The sequence below is a fragment of the Lissotriton vulgaris genome, chromosome 11 (assembly GCF_964263255.1).
Source record: "Lissotriton vulgaris chromosome 11, aLisVul1.2, whole genome shotgun sequence".
Taxonomy (NCBI): Eukaryota; Metazoa; Chordata; class Amphibia; order Caudata; family Salamandridae; genus Lissotriton; species Lissotriton vulgaris.
Window position 1 is genome coordinate 1108647182 of NC_141699.1, and position 20198 is coordinate 1108667379.

General features: G+C 43.0%; 1 protein-coding gene across 2 annotated transcripts in view; it reads left to right on the top strand.

Moving 5' to 3' along the window:
• LOC147684253 (putative cation-transporting ATPase 13A4) overlaps window positions 1-20198 on the top strand; it is a 296688-nt gene that overhangs the window by 220702 nt on the left and 55788 nt on the right. For both annotated transcript variants that reach the window (XM_086944650.1, XM_086944651.1), the window contains one exon: window positions 9606-9685. In XM_086944650.1, the coding sequence (XP_086800776.1) occupies window positions 9606-9685 (80 nt within the window). The remainder of the gene's footprint in view (window positions 1-9605; window positions 9686-20198) is intronic.

A 20198-nucleotide genomic window follows, 5' to 3' on the forward strand; every position in this document is an offset into this window, starting at 1 on the left:
GACTGTTCACCAAATTGCTGCAATTTCAGTTTATTATTGAGCAAAATGATGGTGGAAAGAATATCAGAGCAGACTACCTGTCATGTTTTCCTATAAATGGAGAGGAGACAGAGAGTCAAAGTGGTGATTTAAATACTCCTGATGATGAAGACCTGGATATCTGTATAGTGGCAGCAATGGAAATTGAAAGTGCTTGTTGTTTAAAAGAAGAGAAGTGGAAGAGTGTGACTGAAGAGGACATTGTTTTAAAGCATGTAGCTAAATACATTATTGAAGGTTGGCCTAAGGAAAAGAATGTTGAGATTTCGAATCAACCTTATGTTAAAGTGTCTGATGAGTTAACATTAGAAGATGGTTTAATAATAATTATTGAACCATCTTCTAATGTTTTTGTATCTTTTGAGTTTTTACAGAAGAACTATAAGCTAGCTCAAATTGATTTTTTTAAATATCTACAACTGAGTAGTTTCTGCGAGCAGAAACTAAATAAAAACTTGATTATATTAAAAAAATCGAGATTATGGAAGCACTGAGATTAAGGTTTAAAATGGGCCCCCTCTACCAGCTATTCATGGAAAAACTGGAGGATGATTTAGAGGCTTGTGAGGTAAAATGGATTAATAAATTAGGGATTGAGTGTGTCAGTCTTGCAAGAAGTATAGAGCTCGCTACAAATGTTTTATTTAACGGTCCCTTAAAAAGTCAGCATTTTATGTCAATTTTCGGGCTATATTACACGGCTGGGAAATTGGCTAAATGGAACTCTGAGCGGGGGTTTGGATGTAGTCGTTGTGGCCAGCATGCAGCCGATGCCCCTCATATGTTCTTTCATTGTCCTAAGCTTTCTAAATTTATAAAGGATGTCGAATTCTTCATCACAGATAGTTTGGATATACGATTGCAATTATCGCCTTCGCTGGTGATTTGTGGGTGTCAAGAAAACATAGCACACGGCTGGTCGGCCACTGAAGAGGGATTTATGTTTATTTGCATGACTGTGTTTCGCTTATGTATTACATCTCAATGGATGGACAGTGAATCACCAACGTTCATTAACTGGCAAACTAGATTGTTGTCTATATATCATCTTGAGACTGCGTTGTATAAAACTAAGGGTATCAGAAGGAAAACTCAGGGGCTGAAATTGTGGCATCCTATTGCTAAGTGGATAGGTCTTTAAGATAAAGCAATCTGTGGACATGATCCAATGTATTTATTTCCTCTTCTTCTGTAATTATATGCTACAAAGTCATTTCTCAGTGTATTGGCGATGGCTGTATTTAATTTGTAAAATGTTTTGAAGATGATGCTTGCTGAAGTTTTTTTTGTTATCTTCTCTTTTGTTTTTCTCTGGATGATTTGCTATGTATCTGTCTGCTGACATACAATTCAATAAAAATATTTTAAAAAAAGAAGATGGTTTAATAATGAGGTCAGACAAGTAACTTCATTCTGAGAAGGTGAGAAACAAATTGTTAAAAAAGGCACATGAAGGGCATCTTGGGGCTACTCTTACAAAACGCAGAGGGGCCGATTCACAGAACTAACTTAAGACAAAATCCTAAACTTACTACTTTTGGTATTCACAGAAGTTAGGATTTTGTCTTAAGTTTGTCTTAAGTCTGTCTTAAGTCTGTCCTAAGTATGTCTTAAGGTTGTTTTAAGACAAACTTAAGACAAAATCCTAACTTCTGTGAATACCAAAAGTAGTAAGTTTACCATTTTGTCTTAACCTCTTCGAAGCTGGGCAAATTCCCCTGCTGTGCTGGGGCGTGGGGGGGCGCGCACAGCGCCCCGTGCTCATGACAAGCTCAGCTCGTCATGAGCCACAATGGTCATGTGCTCATGACGAGCTGAGCTCGTCATGACCACACCCATTCCTTAAGAGCGCTCACACAGCAGGGGAATTTACCCAGCATGTGAGCGTTCTAACGGTCATGACGAGCTCAGCTCGTCATGAGCACACGAGCACCGTGGCTCATGATGAGCTCAGCTCGTCATGAGACTCGAAGGAGTTAAGTTAGTTCTGTGAATCAGACCCACAGTATGTGTACACTTCTGGTGGCCAGATGGACAGGGACATTGATTATATAGTTTATAAATGTGTGATTTGTTCCAGGAGTGACAAGGTTTTGACTCCTATTACTTTACCTCCAAGGCCATCGGTAACGCTGAGCATTGACCTCATCGATCTGTTTCATTACCTGAATATCATTCTCTGTTTGCTTTAGTCCGAGTCAGCTACTATTCTGAATGGCCAGAGGTAAAGATTGTTGGGGAACCAGACTCCAAAGCAGTCTTGAATTTTCTTAAAGATGAGGGAGGAGTTTCCTGACGTGATAGTCTCTGATAACGGAGGCAATTTGTGTCAATTGAAGAGGAAGATTTTCTTCAGGAAACAGGCATTAACAATTTAAAGAGTTCACTCTGTCACCTACAAACCAATGGTCTGATTGAGCACCTCAACAGAGTGACAGGGGAGTGTGTACTCTTGGCTCTGTGGCATAAAAGTGTAGTACCAGCAGCTGTGATGACCATGCTTTGGTTTTACAGAACAACACATCACTCTACAACCAGCATTTCGCCTTTGGAATTGTTGTGGGGTAGAAAGTTCTCAACTGAGTTTAAACCAGCTTGGGTGTCTAAATGGCTCAAACACAGTTCATCATGGGCTGTTTTGGATGCAATTGTGAAAAAATATTAAAAATGCTCAAGTAAAGCAAAATGTTTTTAATGACAAAAAGACGAGTGTGTCTACAAAACGTTTTACTGTGGGAGATGTTGTCAGTATTAAATGGTTGCCTTTTGTAAGTAAAGGAGAATCAAAATATTCTGAACTTGTGAAAATCAATAAGGTTTGTAGAAGTGCAGTATGTTTGAATGTTTGTAACTGGTGAAATGTGTCTAAAGTTGTGAAAGTGGATCCCAAGTTTTTTCTATTGATGTTCAGAATACTGCATTTAAGTATGATGAGGAAAATACTGCTATTGATGGTTCAATTGATAAGATGATGTGTCTCTCCTTCCTCATCAGGGGGGTTGGAGAAGTTCTAGGCACATACAGATACTCTTAAGGAGTAGGTGACTGAACACTGACATTTCCTGGTATTCAGTTGGACAAACAATGTATACTACCAAGTGATTTCTGAATAGAATGCAGAAAAATTACCTATTTAAACAATTCTGCACTAAATAAACAATATCAATATCAAATGTGTCCATACCATGGAGTTTCTATACCAAGCATAGAATGACACAACACAGTAGTACAAATGTTAAACATTCTTACAGGGAGAAGAATAAGTGAAGGTTGACTAAATTAATTTCAGAATGTCAGGTGAACGTATCACCGCCCAGTTCATGAATATACTCAAGAAATCCCAAAAGGTGTGCGCATCACCTCACAGTTTCACAAAGATAAATCGAAGGAATGACAGTCTCTGTTGTTCTCATCACCCTGGATCTCTTCAAAGCCAAAAATAAAGTGAACACTTTGTAAAGTCAACAATTAGTTGAAGGAACAGTTGTGCTAAGTAAAAAGCGACAAGGATTACTTAGTGTGTACTGTATTCCACAGAAAAGAGGCACCACCAGATTTGTTGCATGGAGAAAGACAATTGTTAGATTTGGTTATGCTTAGTTTTTTTAAACCATATTTACCTGGAAAGGTTTGTGTCTTTTCATGCACAGGGTATGTTTTGGACTTTCAGTTTTTAGATTTGAAAATTCTTTGAAGTGATTGTAAGGTCTGTTTAGTAGAAACAAATATTAATCATTTGTACTGTAATCATAATGATTTTTCCCCCTAGCCACTGTCCAGCATCTGCCCTCAGGTAAGTACCAGGTGGAGTCAGAAAAGCAATTTTGACCCCAGCCACTGCCCAGCACCTGCCCGGAGGTTAGTATCCAGTAGAGTTTGAATAGTAATATTATCACCCAACCTCTTTCCTAAGGTAAGTACTCAATGTTGTTAGAATGGACATTTTGGTCCATACCCACTGTCCAGCACCCGTCCTGAGGTAAGCACTTGGTACAGTTAGAATTATAATTCTTCCCCCCCCCCAGTCACTGTCCAACACTTGCCCTGAGGTAAGCACCCGGTGGAGGTAGAAGAGTAAATGTGGCCCCCAACCACTGTCTAGCAACTACTCTGAGGTAAGTACCTGGTGGAGTTAGAATAGTAATTTTGCCCCAACAACTGTCCAGCACCTATTCCACGGTAAGTACCCAGCAGAGTTAGAATAGTAATTTTGGCCCTCAGCCAACGTACAGCACCTGCACTGGGGTAAGTACCCAGAGTAAATTTGGCCCCTAGCTACTCTCTAACACCGGCCATGAAGTAAGTACCCGGCGGAGTTAGTACAGCCACTGTTAAGCACCTGCCCTGTGGTAAGCAATATACTCCAATCCGTGTCTAATAAAGTAATTACAAAAATAATAACAATAATTATAAGGTTGATTTTATTTCTGAAATTGATTTTTGTCATAATGATTACTAAACTGACTTACATTGTTAGTACTCCAGTAACTCTATCCAAAATTAAGTCTGGATATAACCTGTGAATTTTTATAGAAAAATACAATAATATATGTTTTAGAGAATTAGCAAGTTAATTTCTAAAGGTGCTTGTTGTAAACATTGTACTTCCTTGTGCGGATAGGTGGCAGTGTGTCAACAGCATACTGTCTCTGGTCTCCTCCTCTCTTTCAAGTTTCTGGTCACAAGCAAAGTCAGTGTACCACTGAGCACAAAATGGTGGAGGGGTGAATTTATCAATTTTTTAGGTGGTATTTGATCATGCTAATAAAAATATGCAATGGGATGTATTTTTTAAAGTGAATTATAAGGTGACATAATGTGTATTTATTTTGTTGGTTTAAAATATGCTATTTCTCCTTGCTTACATAGAAAACAAGCATTTGCATAGCCAATAGGTCTTGCCTTTAGAACCTTATAAGTGTTAAGCCATGCAACAATTGATGTTTTTGCACCAAGGATATTATGCTGCATAACTAAATTCTTTTAAGGTCCCAAAAGCGAGACCTCTTGGTTTTGCCAATGCTTGTTATAAAACTTGTATGGAGTCCATTTGAGGTGTCATCATTGGGTTGTTGTGAGCGTGGTTGTAAACACTTTACACATTTGCATTGAAGATAAGCCTGGCTGCTCGTGCCAAGCTACCAAGGGGGTGAGCGGGGGCTATCTCAGAAGGCAACCTTCCTTACCATGGCGTGGAACCGCGGGTCCCTATTTGGCCTAAGGTACCTGTCTCAGCCAACCAGGTGTCCTGGGTCTAACAATGACTCCAAAGTTTTGCCACAGTAGAACGGATGGGCCACATATCCATAAACTAGATGCCAGAAGACAACTCAATGTTTCAAGCAGAAATCCCACAGCTGTTCAGCGGCCCAGGCAAGGTTAAAAGCACCAATCTATAACTGCACTTCAACAAAGCAGTTTTGGAGTTTCCTCAGAAGCCGAGCTCTTCAAGAAGACATCCATAGGATAATGATCTATGTTGGGCTTTGCATTTAACAACAGCAATGACATCTCATATTTGGTCACCAAAACAAGAACTTGGCATAGCTCTCAAACAAAGACGCTAAGCCCTGGTGGAATGCAGTCACTTGCTTAATACCAAAAGTAGTGAGTTCTAAGAAAATTAGGATACAGTTCTTCTGGAAAATTCTTTTTCAGAGAAAGGAATTAATCTTAACCATGGCAAAGTGCAAATACTCATCAACCCACACATGCCAAAATAATAAGAACTCTCCAGTCATTCTTAGGAATGACCACTAACTGTGTTTGATACATCAAAAACTATTCTGTACAGAGAGCACCCGCCAGAGAGTTGACATACCACCAGGGTATGGAGCATGCACAGTCCAACAAATGTGTAGAGATATTCACAAAAATCAAAGAAGCTGTGAAGGATGCAATGTTCAAGGCTTATTTTGACCTTAGGCTGCCTCCTGGATTAAATGTCAATGCCAACAGATTTGGAACGCACGTCTTATGCTCCATGTCAGTAGGACACTGTTTCCAGTCCTAGCCTTTCAATTCCCGCTGCTCAGCATCCTGGGACTTATAGTCCTGGTTTAGCGTAGCTTCAGTTATATCACACATAAAAATTATTTTGTACATGGAAAACTAGCACTGGAAAGAAGGTGACATGTGAGTTGTATCGTAACCGGATATCGGGGACAGCCGGACTGGTAATGGAAGGACACACACTTCACAAAATAAGCTCCCCCTACGAAACCTCGCTCTGGCACTGGAGACATTGTGTTCACCCTTCTTTGCGTTCTATAACAACAAAACCCGTCCCTCAACACGATCTGTCTGGAACTCATTCCCAGTTCCACATGTATATTTTCTAGCACTTGTTTTCCATTCCATCCTGGTGTTTGTAACCTTAAGTGTATTGTGTGGTAAACAGGACTATAAAAATACACAGGAAAAAACAGTGCTGAGACTTCACGATAGAAAAGTTATCCCACGTCTTCTACCGTCTCCACCCAAAATATTTATGACCCAAATACTCATCCAATATGGAGTATTAAATCTCTTTAGAGTTATCCCTAATTTACTGGGTGTTTGACAGCCTTAGCTCATTTTGAGTTTTTAATCAACATATTTTGCCTGAGAAAAATTACTCTTTCGACCCCCTCCTTCAAAAACTTTATTTTGCATTTGTTTCTTTGGGGGAAAGGAGATTTTCCTTTGTCAAGCACTGATTCCGGCAAAGTTATGCATCAATTGACAGTTTAGGTTGGAACAGTATTTCATCTCCTGAGGAGGTGCATTTATGTTCTATAAACAAGGAAAGCAACACTTAACATACAACAATTCATTTAAAAAGGACAAATCATTAGTTTAAAAACACTTACTTCCCAATAACCACTCTAGCTTTTTCCAAAACCGCTAGATTTTGCATGCTCTCTTTTCTCAAAACCCGTTCACCATTAGTACACACCAGAACCACCTGCTTAACGTTTTCAAGCAAAAGCCCGTATTGAGAGGACATTACATAACACAAGAGCGAGGAACTCGATTGCAATCCGTTCTGCACCTCCGTTTCAAATGCGCTCTCACCAGCCGAAAAGGCTTAGCAATTGCACCTCTGGACTTCAAGTTAATGTTTGAAAAAAGATTCCGAATAGGAATGCACACCTGACATTAACAATGCGCAGCACCAAGATTTGCTACAACTGTTTTTTCAATTGAATTATTTGCAGTTAGTTGAGTGTTAGCTTTTTACTTTCAGAAATAGTTACTTTAGGCAAAGCTATACATTTGATGATTATCAAGAAACACTAACACCAAACCCTGTGAGTTTTTTAAGTCAATGGTTTTCTTACTAAACAACTGGAAGCTAGTTTCAACGAGATCACTAACTTTGGGAACTTAAAACAAGCACTGAAAGGAGGCAGCAGCGGGAGGGGAGAGAGGAGGGAGCCTGAGCCTCCCTTGCGGGTGTGAGAAAACATATGTTGCCAGCGGGAACTAGCAAACATATGTTGCCAAAGCTCGCTCCCGCAAGGGAATCGCCAAACGTGCACGCATTGCCATTCAAGGCAATGGAACGCGTGCACGTTTTTGGCTGAAAAGCAATGACAATGACTAAAGGTCTTTTGCCTACGCACCGCATGCACGCTGCGTAGGTGAAACCTAAACAGCCATTTTAACCCCATGCGCGCTAGCGGTTTTCCCTCTGGGTGCTGAGATTTCAAAAATCCTGCGTTACGTGACAAGGTCAACTCGTCACACGCACAGCGCAGGTAACGCCCATGACGAGTTGACCTTGTCACACGCATCGAAGGGGTTAATTAGCAACAGGCTGTACAGATAGGGTCAAAAAAGGAAGGACTACTGTACAAATGTGAAAATTGAAAACACTTTTATTTAGGTATTAAATGTATTGCAACATGATTTCTTCATTAAAGTTTTACTCTAAAACATGCTTTGAAAAATATTAGTGTGCCTTCCTATTTTACATACTTTTCTGAAAATAATTAATTTAAAAATATTTTTAAAGAAGTGTTGTAATGGTATGCATGGTTAAGGTACCCCTGTGTATGTTGGTGGTAGTGACATGCGTGGTAAAGAAGTTCACTGTACTAGTATGTTTGTTTTTAAACCACATTGTAAAGACATGTGTAGTAAAGTCATGTGTTGTTCCGTCATACAACAACCATATTTAAGTGGCCTCTGTTTCTTATGTTGTCCGCAGGTTAAATTACAAGTAACGGCTGGTGTATGCAAATAAACACACAAATCTGCCAGTGCCAAGATACCCGCGCGGGTGACAAGTTGCACTCAGCAAATCTACTGATTGATTGATTGAATAATTGTCCCCTCCCTGTAGGCCACAAGTGTACAACTTCATGTCATGGATGCCAGGCCCAGAACTGCCTTTTATGGATGATCACAATGTGCTAATAATCCTCTCCATTCTGCTGCAATTGCCAGATGCGGGCACCCTAACATCATGGTCGTCCCTATTTAGCCAAGAATCAGTAGCATTATGACATGTAACGTGTAAATTCATGGCATTGACGTCCATAATATTTTAAGAATAACCGCCATTCTACTGAGCCCGACATAAACTCATAAATGGGTGCCCTCATGCCAAGCGAGCATGCCAATTGTTACCACTCATAATACCCTAACACCAATTTATGCTAGAGATCTTACTCATATATTAATCTACCATTGGTAGATTAATATATGAGTAAGATCATTGGCAAGTGAGGTGCTTTAAGGGTGAAATATAAAAGGGATGCTCAGGTACAGGTCAAGTAGTGCTCATGCTGCACTCACCTCAAGAGACCATGAGCCTCCTCTGACAGTGCCTCATGCAATCCATGCATATACAGAGGCCTGATGAGAGGTAAGAATACAGAGTGCTGTGGACACAAGCACACAACGCCAGGTAGCACTCTGTACAGGAGAGCACCATGGATCCTGCTGTGGTGGCAGAGTCAAAGGTTGGTGTCCATTTAGACTAAGGCCACCTCCAAGAAGTCTCTACACAGCAGCATCAGTTTCCGTTACAAGGGTCATTGCAGGGATCTTTAGTTCATTAGCCTCAGATCCCTCCGAGGGCAGGAAGCCTCCCCATTAGAAGATATGGACGTGCTTCCAGCAGACTCGGAGCAAGCGATGAGTGCATTGCCCAAGACACCACAAGGCAAGGGTCTCCACTGCCAATCCCAGTGCAGGGTCCAATCTTGTATGCATTCCCCAAGGCACCACAAGGCAAGAGTCGCATCGGCCAATCCTGGTGCCGTGTACAATCTTGTGTGGTACAAGCCAAGAGTCTCCTCAGTTAATCCCAGTGCAGGACACAATCTGTGACTTTCAAACGCCATTGACAGGTGATGCCTGTGTGCAAGCTGATGGTTACAGGCTTGAATCCTGCCACATCTACTCAGCATTTCACCATTCTGAGTTTGATACAATAAGTATAATTGTGGAACTATAGGTGTTATGAGCACCTAAGGATGATCCATTATCTGTGGTAATAATTATTTTAAATCGATACACTGGGGTCCTGTTGTATTGCAAAGAGTAACCTGTTCTCCTTTTCCTCTTTCTTACAGTTTCTGCTGAATGGAGTCATCTTTGCCAGAATGTCCCCTAGACAGAAAGCAAGCTTGACTGAGGAACTGATTAAATTAGAGTAAGAAACCTGTGTAAAACTGCATGAAGCATGTAGCTGTGTAGTCCCACTTGACCGGGGTTACAAACCGATAGTACAGACAGATGGACACCGTCCAATGATTGCTGTGAGTTACAAGGAGTTCAGTTTTACCAGCAGTGCGCAAGGGTGTCACAAGTCTACTTATATTTTTTATTGGGGGAGGGGCAGTGGGAACATGAATGTGCGTAGCAGGCACATGGGTACTCCCAGACACTGTCAGAAGCTCTAATTTAGAGAATGAAGTATACACTTCCTTGCCACACAGGTCACCAGTGACTAGTTTTGCCACTGTTCTAGGGAGCAACAGCAGTGCCTATTCCACAGAGTGACCCTTTTTTGGTGGTTCTATCCTAAGACATTACCCCAAGTCAGCCTCTCTCTAATTAACTAAATATTCTTAAGTAAACTGAGCAGGGATGACCTGTGATTATTCACCTGTGTAGTTCCCATAGGTCCTGTGTTCTTTCTAAGTGTATCAATAGCTCTCTGAAGGCTGCCACTTGACAGTTCTGCACTAAAGGCCTCTCACCCGTGTCTGCCCAGAGAATACAGGCAGCCTCTTCACCTGTGTCTGTCATTTGACAGATCTGTAGTGCAGGTAGCCTCTCCATCTGTCTGTAACCTGTGACAGATCTGTAGCAGAGGCAGCATCTCCACCCTTGTCTGTCCTTTGACAGATCTGTAGCAAAGGCCGCCTCTCCACCTTGTCTGTCCTTTGACAGATCTGGAGCACACAGCCTCTCCACCTGTGTCTCTTTAATGACAGATCTGTAGCACAGGCATCCTCTTCACCTGTGCCTCTCCTATGACAGATCTGTAGCACAGGCAGCCTCTCCACCTGCGTCTACCCTGTGATAGATCAGTAGCACAGAAACCTCTTCACCTGTGTCTACCCAGTGTCAGATCTGTAGCAGAGGCAGTCTCTCCACATGCATATCTCCTGTGACAGATTTGAAGCACAGGCCACCTCGTCACCTGTGTCATTCCTGTGGCAGAGCAGTAGAACAGGTAGCCTCTTCAGCTGTGTCTACCCTGAGATAGGTCTGTTGCACAGAAACCTCTTCATCTGTGTCTATCCAGCAACAGATCTGTAGTACAGGCATCTTCTTCACCTGTGGCTGCCCTGAGACAGATCTGAATCACAGGCAGACTCTCCACCTGTGTCTTCCCTGAGACACATCTGTAGCAGAAGCAGCCTTATCACCTGTGTCTCTCCTGTGACAGATCTGTAGCACAGGAAGCCACTTATCTCTGTCTGTGTTGTAACATATCTGTAGCACAGGCCTCCTCTTCACCTGTGTCTTCCCTGTGACAGGTGTGGAGCACAGGAAGTCTCTTCACCTGCGTCTGCCCTGTGATAGATCTGTAGTACAGGGAGAATCTTTACCTGTGTCTATCCTGTCACAGATCTCTAGTGCAGGCAGCCTCTTCACCTGTGACTAACCTGTGACAGGTCTGTAGCGCAGGCAGCCTCTTCACCTGTATCTACCCTGAGATAGATCTGTAGCATAAGCAGCCTCTCCACCCACCTGCACCTACCCTGACAGATCTGCAGCACAGACAGGCTCTCCACCTGTGTCTGCCCGAGACAGATCTGCCACACAGGCAGCCTCTCTACCTGTGTTTCCTGTAATAGATCTGTAGCACAGGCAGCCTTTCCCCTGTGTCTGTCATGTGACAGATCAGTAGCAGAGGCAGTCTCTTCACCTGTGTCTGCCCTGAGACAGATCTCCACACAGGCAGACTCTTTACCTGTGTCTATCCTGTGACAGATCTGTAGCAGAGGCAACCTGTTTCCCTGTGTCTACCATGAGTCAGATCTGTAGCAGAGGCTGCCTCTACAGCTGTGTTTATCCATCGACAAATCTGTAGCATGGGAACCTCTTCACCTGTGTCCATCCAGCAACAGACCTGTACCAGAATCAGCTCTTCACCTGTGTCTGTCCTGTGACACACCTGTAGCACAAGAACCTCTTCGCCTGTGTCTATCCAGCAACAAACCTGTAGCGGAGGCAGCCTCTTCACCTGTGTCTGCCCTGTGACAGATCTGCAGCACAGGCAGTCTCTCCATTTGTGTCTACCCTGTGACAGATCTGCAGCACAGGCAGCCTCTTCACCTATGTCTCCTGTGACAGATCTATAGCACAGGAAGCCTCCTCCTCAGCTGTGTCTATCCAGTGGCAGATCTGTAACACAGGCAGCCTCCCCACCGGCGTCTCTTGGGATGGATCTGTAGCACAGTCTGTGTCTACTCTGAGACAGATCTGTGGCACAGGCAGCCTCTCCAACTGTGTCTCATGTGATGGATCTGTATCAGAGGCAGCCTCTACACCTGTATCTAACCTGTGACAGATCTGTAGCACAGGAAGCCTCTTCACCTGTGTCCCTCCTATGATAGAACTGTAGCACAGGCAGCCTCTTCACCTGTGTCTAACTTGTAACTGATCTGTAGCAGAGGCAGTCTCTTCACCTGTGTCTGCCCTGAGACAGATCTCTACGCAGGCAGACTCTTTACCTGTGTCTATCCTGTGACAGATCTGTAGCAGAGGCAACCTGTTTCCCCTACCCTGAGTCAGATCTGTAGCACAGGCAGCATCTTCACCTGTGTCTAACCTGTGACCGATCTGGAGCACAGGAACCTCTTCACATGTGTCTAACCTGAGACAGATCAATAGCACAGACAGCCTCTCCACCTGTGTCTGTCCTGTGACAGACCTAAAGCAGAGGCAGCCTCTTCACCTGTGTCTGCCCTGAGACAGACCTGTAGCACAGACAGCCTCTTCACCTATGTCAGGCCTGTGACCCATCGTGTAGCACAGGCAGCCTCTTCACCTATGTCAGGCCTGTGACCCATCGTGTAGCACAGGCAGCCTCTTCACCTGTGTCTACTATGACATATATGCAGCACAGGCAGCCTCTCCACCTGTGTCTACCCTGAGACAGAACTGTACACAGGCAGACTATTTACCTGTGTCTATCCTGTGACAGATATGTAGCAGAGACAGCCTCTTCAGCTGGGTCTATCCATTGACAGATCTGTAGCACAGGAACCTCTTGACCTGTATCCATCCAGCAACAGACCAGTACCAGAGGCAGCTTTTCACCTGCGTCTGTCCTGTGACAGACCTGTAGCACAAGAACCTCTTGACCTGTGTCTATCCAGCGACAGATCTGTAGCAGAGGCGGCCTCTTCACCTGTGCCTGCCCTGTGACAGATCTGTGGCACAGGCAGCCTCTCCATTTGTGTCTACCCTGTGACAGATCTGCAGCACAGGCAGCCTCTTCACCTGTGTCTCCTGTGACAGATCTATAGCACAGGCAGCCTCCTCAGCTGTGTCTATCCAGTGGCTGATCTGTAACACAGGCAGCCTCTCCACCTGCGTCTCCTGTGATGGATCTGTAGCACAGGCTGTGTCTACTCTGAGACAAATCTGTAGCACAGGCAGCCTCTCCAACTGTGTCTCCTGTGATGGATCTGTAGCAGAGGCGGCCTCTCAACCTGTGTCTAACCTGTGACAGATCTGCAGCTGAGGCAGCTTCTTCACATGTGACATATCTGTAGCACAGGAATCCTCTTCACCTGTGTACCTCCTATGAGAGAACTGTAACACAGGCAGCCTCTCCACCTGTGTCTAACCTGTAACTGATCTGTAGCACAGGCCTCCTCTCCACCTGTGTCTACCCTGAGACAGATCCATAGCACAGTCAGCCTGTTCACCTGTGTCTAACCTGTGACAGATCTGTAGCACAGGCAGCTTCTCCACATGTGTCTATCCAGCAACAGATATGTAGCACAGGAACCTCTTCACTTGTGTGTAACCTGAGACAGATCAGTAGCACAGGCAGCCTCTCCATCTGTGTCTGTCCTGTGACAGACCTGTAGCAGAGACAGCCTCTTCACCTGTGTCTGTCCTGTGACAGATCTTTAGCATAGGAATGCTCTTCAACTGTGTCTACCCTGAGACAGATCTACACCACAGGCAGTCTCTCCACCTGTGTCTCTCCTGTGACAGAGCTACAGCACAGGCAACCTCTCCACCTGTGTCTACACTGTGACAGATCTGTAGCACAGGCAGCCTCTCCACCTGTGTCTACACTGTGACAGATCTGTAGCACAGGCAGCCTCTTCACCTATGTCTGTCCTGTGACAAATCTGTAGCACAGGCCACTTCTTCACCTGTGTCTACCCTGAGATAGATATGCAGCACAGCCAGCCTCTCCACTTGTTTATACCATGTGACTTTTCTGTAGCACAGACAGCCTCTTCAAATGTGTCTACCCTGAGACAGATCTATAGCACAGGCAGCCTCTCCACCTGTGTCTAACCTGTAACTGATCTGTAGCAGAGGCAGCCTCTCCACCTGTGTCTACCCTGAGACAGATCTATAGCACAGGCAGCCTCTCCACCTGTGTCTAACCTGTAACTGATCTGTAGCAGAGGCAGCCTCTCCACCTGTGTCTACCCTGAGACAGATCTATAGCACAGGCAGCCTCTCCACCTGTGTCTAACCTGTAACTGATCTGTAGCATAGGCAGCCTCTTCACCTGTGTCTACCCTGTGACAGATCTGTAGCACAGGCAGCCTCTCCACCTGTGTCTGTCCTGTGACAGCTGATCGAAGGTTCCACACAAGCTCATGAGAAGTGACTCCATTCTATAGAATAAAGTGCTCTGTGCATATGGCACATGAGTTTAAACATTTTTGCAGATCAGTTTTGCCACTGCGTTCTGAATAATCTGGAGCCATGTGAACAAATATTCTGCCATGCCTACATACAACGTGTTCCCATAGTCTAATCTAGTCATAATCAAGGCTTACACAATGTTCATTCTCCATGTCACCGAGATCCAGCAAAATAGTTTCCAAAGGGTGCGTAACAGACCAAAACTGATCTTGTTTACCCATGTAACTTGTTCTTGCGAGGAAAGAGAGTCGTCAATTAAGAAGCCCAGATTCTTTACCACCTTTTTTGGTTCAGGTGCAGTGTAAACATAGTCCGCCACCAAGATTCATTACAGGCTTCACAGGATCACCCAAAAAGTAAAAGTTCTGTTTTATCTGCATTGAGTTTTAAAGAGTGTTTCTGTAGCCAACCAGCCTCTTCTTAGAGGCAATCATCCTGATGACCCTGTGTCTCCTCATGCTTATCATAAATAGAGACGATCAATTGGGTGTCATCAGCGTACGTAACTATCTCAAAACCCCATTCCCAAACTATACTTTCCAACACTGCCCAATAAAGTGGGTCTCAGTGAGGATCCTTGAGGCACTCCACAATGCAAATGTTGAGGGCTCGATCTAAAAGGGGGCAACTGCATCGCAAAACATGTATTACTTTGAAATAAATAAAACCACTGCAAAGTGGAAGAGTGCAATCACACTTCTTGCAGCCTTTGTAGCAAATGCTGGCATGATACCATGTTGAACGATGCTGACAGATCTAAAAGAAGCTGCTTTACCTTTCTCTACTAGTGACCTGACCCTGTAGATAAGAAAGAGGAGGGGGCAGTGAAGAGGTCATATTCCACATCCAATTTCTAAATCAGTGCAACTAATTACATAGTCCAATCCCTTTTGAAGGACTTTCAGGGTCTGGAAAAGTAGATGAGTGAAGGAGATCTGCTTTGACAATTGTGTTCGGCTGCAGCAGCATCAAGGGCGTCTATTTCTGCTCGTTGCCGTATCTGGATGCAGGTTTGCGCACAATGTCTGCTGGGAAACCGTTCTCCTTGGAGTTCGCCTCAGTTCAAATGTCTATGAGATTAGGTGTAAAGTCCTTGCCAGATTAGTGGTGAGTCTAAAATTGATCATTCCCAGTGAGTAGACACCATTGAATGAACAGCATCCTGGGTTGTTAGCCAATTTGTTGGGAGGTTGCCAAGATTAATTTTGTTTTTACTACGTTCATGAAATGAACAAAGCTACAGGCTAACCGGACATCGCCCCCCTCAGAGCAGGCCTTCATCGGATGAGCTTCCAGGCATCCCAAGACCTGATGTTTGCCTACCTGCACGTTTCCATCCATCTGGTGGATCAGAGTTTTCTTCGCGTTGCAGTGGGCACGAAGCACTACCAATTCCAAGTGATTCCTTTTGACCTTTCATTAGCGCCAAGGGTTTTTTAAAAACTCAAAAACTCTTGGGTTCTGTGGTACATAAATGATGATCCGTAGTCCAGGTGTAGTAGTAGATCCCTCTTTATTAGCAGGTAGTTAGGTGGCAAGTTAGAAGGTAAGAAGATACAAAGGAGAAACCCCACCAGGAGCGAGCTGCCAGCTCCTCAGACTGAGATGACCAACTGACCCTCTCACCACAGTAAGGCACTCAAACATTCCATGATGTCACAGGACATTCTGATGAAGTGGTAGAGAGGGAAAAGATATAGAAATCATTTACCACAGGTTCCTTGGTAGCTATTCTTCATACTCAAGTATACACGTCTATCCTTACCTGGATGATTGGCTAATTGTCTCTCCTTGTTTTTCAAAGGCAACAGAGGAGGTTATACAGGTATGCCGTCTGCTGGAGGCTTTTGGTTTTGTTATTAACCACAAAAAGTCCTCTCCGTGGCCCTCTCCGTCCCTGAAGTTCATCAGAGCAATATTCAGGATGGATCTGGGGATGGTGTTCCTTTCTACCAAGAGAGAATTTACTCTGTTCCAACATCTCTCTTGGGTTTTGTCCCAACCACAGGTTTCTGCGCATCTCTGACTTCGGAATCAGGGGGAGATGTCCTCCACTCTGCAAGTCCGCCCCTGGGGCAGTCTTCATTTGTACCCCTTCATGCATTACCTTCTTTATACGATGCTCTCATTCTTGTCACCCCAGCGATTCCGGAGTCTCTCCACTGGTGGTTGTTGCCTCACAATTTCTCCAGGGGGTTCAATCTCAATGCTCTTCCCTCATGGTCTTGGTAACCGATGCAAACGCCAAAGGATGGGAGGCTGTTCTGGGGAATTACAAATGAAGAAAGAGGTTTAAATGGAGGACCTATCAACCCCTGAAGCGGTCAGGGGGGTCAAGAGCTGGAGACCGGTCGCTCAAGCAAAAAATTCTGCAAGAGTTTTGTCCTCAAGGAAGAAATTGGGGTCATATCTGAACCTCTGAAGGCAAGAATGGCAGCCCAATGGACACGGATTATAGAAACAACCTGGCCTTAAAACATCAACTCCTAAAATAGCTTCTGATGACATACACACTCTGATGTATGCCGACGATGTATTCATATGTGACTTAGCACTGATCAGCTTACAATGTAACTTAGATGGTCTCTTCAGATATACCAAAGAACATTTTTCTGACAGTAAATATTTCCAAAACAAAAGGAGTACCATTCAGGGGAGGGAAAGATTATATTCTTTCTAACCGGAAATAGTGAGGAAAATCAGTAAAAGTAGTAAAAGCGTACACTTACTTAGGGATAGTATTCGCACAGACACTCGAAAATAACTCCCATCTTCAGCACTTGCAATTTAAGGCTACAGCCCATGAAAGTGCATTAGAGAATTTGTATTCTTTCTCTGATAAGAGATATTTGTATCCACTTCTGTAAATATTCTGTGCTAAAATCCCTCCCACTTTCACATACACATAAGAATATTTACAAATGAACAAGTGTCATATTCTGAATAAGAATGAAGGGAAGTCACTGCAAAAAATAACTACTACAAATCAGGCTACTCCAGTTCAGGCACTTTGTTTAGAATTGTCGCTGACTGGTGCCTATACAAATGCCTTGGCCAATGTACTAAGATGGGCATATAAGGTGTTACACGCGGAAAGAGATATTCTGAGAGTTCTCCTAACGAATCATATAAGGTTGGGTCGAGTGATTACACTTTTAATGAAATTCTTGTAGTAGCTTTATTACACTTCAACTGCGCTATATCACTTTTACAGTCTTGGTCGCGGGCCCATCAAAAGCGATTTAAAAAAATTTGACACAGCGCCTAAGCTTTGACTTAGACTCCGCTCACTGTTCCCAATTATCCCACTATAGGTCCTATGCAGCTTCTCCTGAGTATAAGACCTATCAAAACCATTGGATATTTACACTAGAACACAGCGTATCATTATGCTTCGTCTAAGGATATTGCCTTTAGGAGTTTATACTTAATAATGGGACAAAACAAGTGACAAAACAGGATTACGCAAGCTTTTAGAGGAGGAGAACAAGATTTGGCCCACATGCTATATATCTGCCCGGATAAAGTTTTAGCAGTAGCTTGACTTTGTTTCCTGAAACCCATATGTTTTAGGTAAAGTATATTTGCCGTTAACGATTTGATTGTCTTAATCAATTTACCCCCAAATAAATTTGTTTGTTACAATTTGTATACATTTTTTAAATCACTTTTATCTATGTCTTAAAAAGAACTCATTATTGTTATTAAGTTTGACAACAATGTATTCTCTATTTATTCAAATTATTCACCTCTTTCCTCAGTAGCAAAGTTGGTTGTAAGTGTGCTTTTTTATTTAATGTATTACTTAGATCAAGTTTCAAAACTGCTAATTTTTCTTGCCCTCCTTTTAAACGTTTATGTTGCAAAGTGTTTAAGAGACACTGTAGCTGTAAAACATCTACATGGGTGAATGTTTATTAAGTAACAAAGAATGCTAACATAAACTAACAACTTTTATTTTATGGCATAATTTATAATTTTCCCTTTTTATTTTGGCTTCATAAGCTTGCAATAAAATTAACAATTGCACCAGCTTGCCAAGATCAGGCCTATTGGCTTTGCTAATGCTTGTTCTATGTGGTAGTCAATTTTCCTTTTTTTTAGTTCCTCTTTAATAAGGTTGTAGTGGAAATAGGAATAAAACACATAGGTAAACCCAGAACCAAAAGGTTTAATCACAAGATGAGGTCCCCGCCAGTCTTTCGCAACACTCCAGACTCACGGGTTACATGCCGCTACCCCCACACAATGCCAGGAATGACAGATAAGTGACATTGTCTAGCTGTTTGTGGGGGGTAATATTGGAAATGTGCTATTCTATGGCAATGTCTATCAAATAACAGACGCTGGATGCTTGATAATGTTCTGTAATACCTGCAACAGTACACAATGCCTACTTCTCCACTGTAAGAGACATGACATTGTTATGAAATTAATACATGCAATAAGTCTGTGTTAAAAAATAAAAGAAAACAGAAAGCTATACATTAGTGAAAAGTGGACTAAATAAAAATAGGAAAAGAGGTATGCAAAAATGTGCGTACACAAAGGTAAGGACAGACAAAGAAATGATGTCCAAGTTTAACTCCTTACATGGTTTTCCTTTTTAGGTCTCATCTACAGGCAAAATTTCAAATTAAGCAGGCACGTAACTCGTGCAAATCGCTCATGGTTTTCCCAAAGAAGCTGATCATTGAAATAAAAAATATTGTATAAAACAGGAAAAAGTGAACACGTTTTATTCTGTAACGTTTTGCCCTGATGGCCGATTTACAATGTTGATTTATTCTTACATCTGAGAGGCCATTTTGAGCACAGGGATATAAAGTGTGTGCTATTTTATTTATTTATTTTCTTCAGATTTTGGGGCATATTTACAAGGCGTTAATGACACAAGAACATCACTTTTTCTGACGCTCTGGTGGTGTTAAGTCCTTCACTTTATTTACAAGGCGGCGACCTGCAGATTTCTAGACATGACCAGTTGACGCGACCAGTTGACGGAGAAAAAAATTAACCAAATGATGTTGGAGGAATGATCACACTAATGTATTTTCTGTAACAAACAAATTGATATGCAAATACAGATCTGCACGGTATAATATAGCATCCAAAAACATATTTTATTCCCCATTAACCCCTACATCAAAACTGGCCATGCATTGAGCAAGGCAGGCTGGTCCGGTGACGAACAGAAGAAGTTTAGGTTTTGATGACAAATTTCTTTAGTGCTGTTACTGGGCAGTGGCGTAACATTACCCCCACAGTCCCTGAACTCCAGGAGAACTCCTCTAGCACTGTGCAAGGCAGCGGGCCCCTGGCCTGAGAGCTCCTGACTAGGTTTAGAGGGTGGGGGCCCTTCATGCACTTGGTAGGAGTGTCCCCTCAAGTTTTCTTACACCACTGCCACTAGATCTCTCCTTTCAGCCTCATACAGGAAAGGAAAGTCCTCTCAGTTTCCATGTTTAGAATGATTATCAACCACAACCTGTTTTATTTGCGGTCTAGGTGCAGAATTTTGTGCATTTTACAAACTCAGGAAAAGATTGAACTTCATAAGAGACTTATTTTATAGCCTTGGCAATGAGGTCTTTGAGGCTAAAGGAGGAAGGCCTGGTAGTGTTCCTTTTAATAAAGATGAGCCACTTATAGATAGGTATGCAGATACCCCATCGTAGGTCTTAAAGCATGATTATTTTCCGAATGGTAGGTTTGCTATGGACTGACAAGGATACTTGTGAGGCCTCCTTTACGTTGTATTATCCTTTTGATAAAGTAGAGTTACAAAGATCATGGTTGCTTGTCCC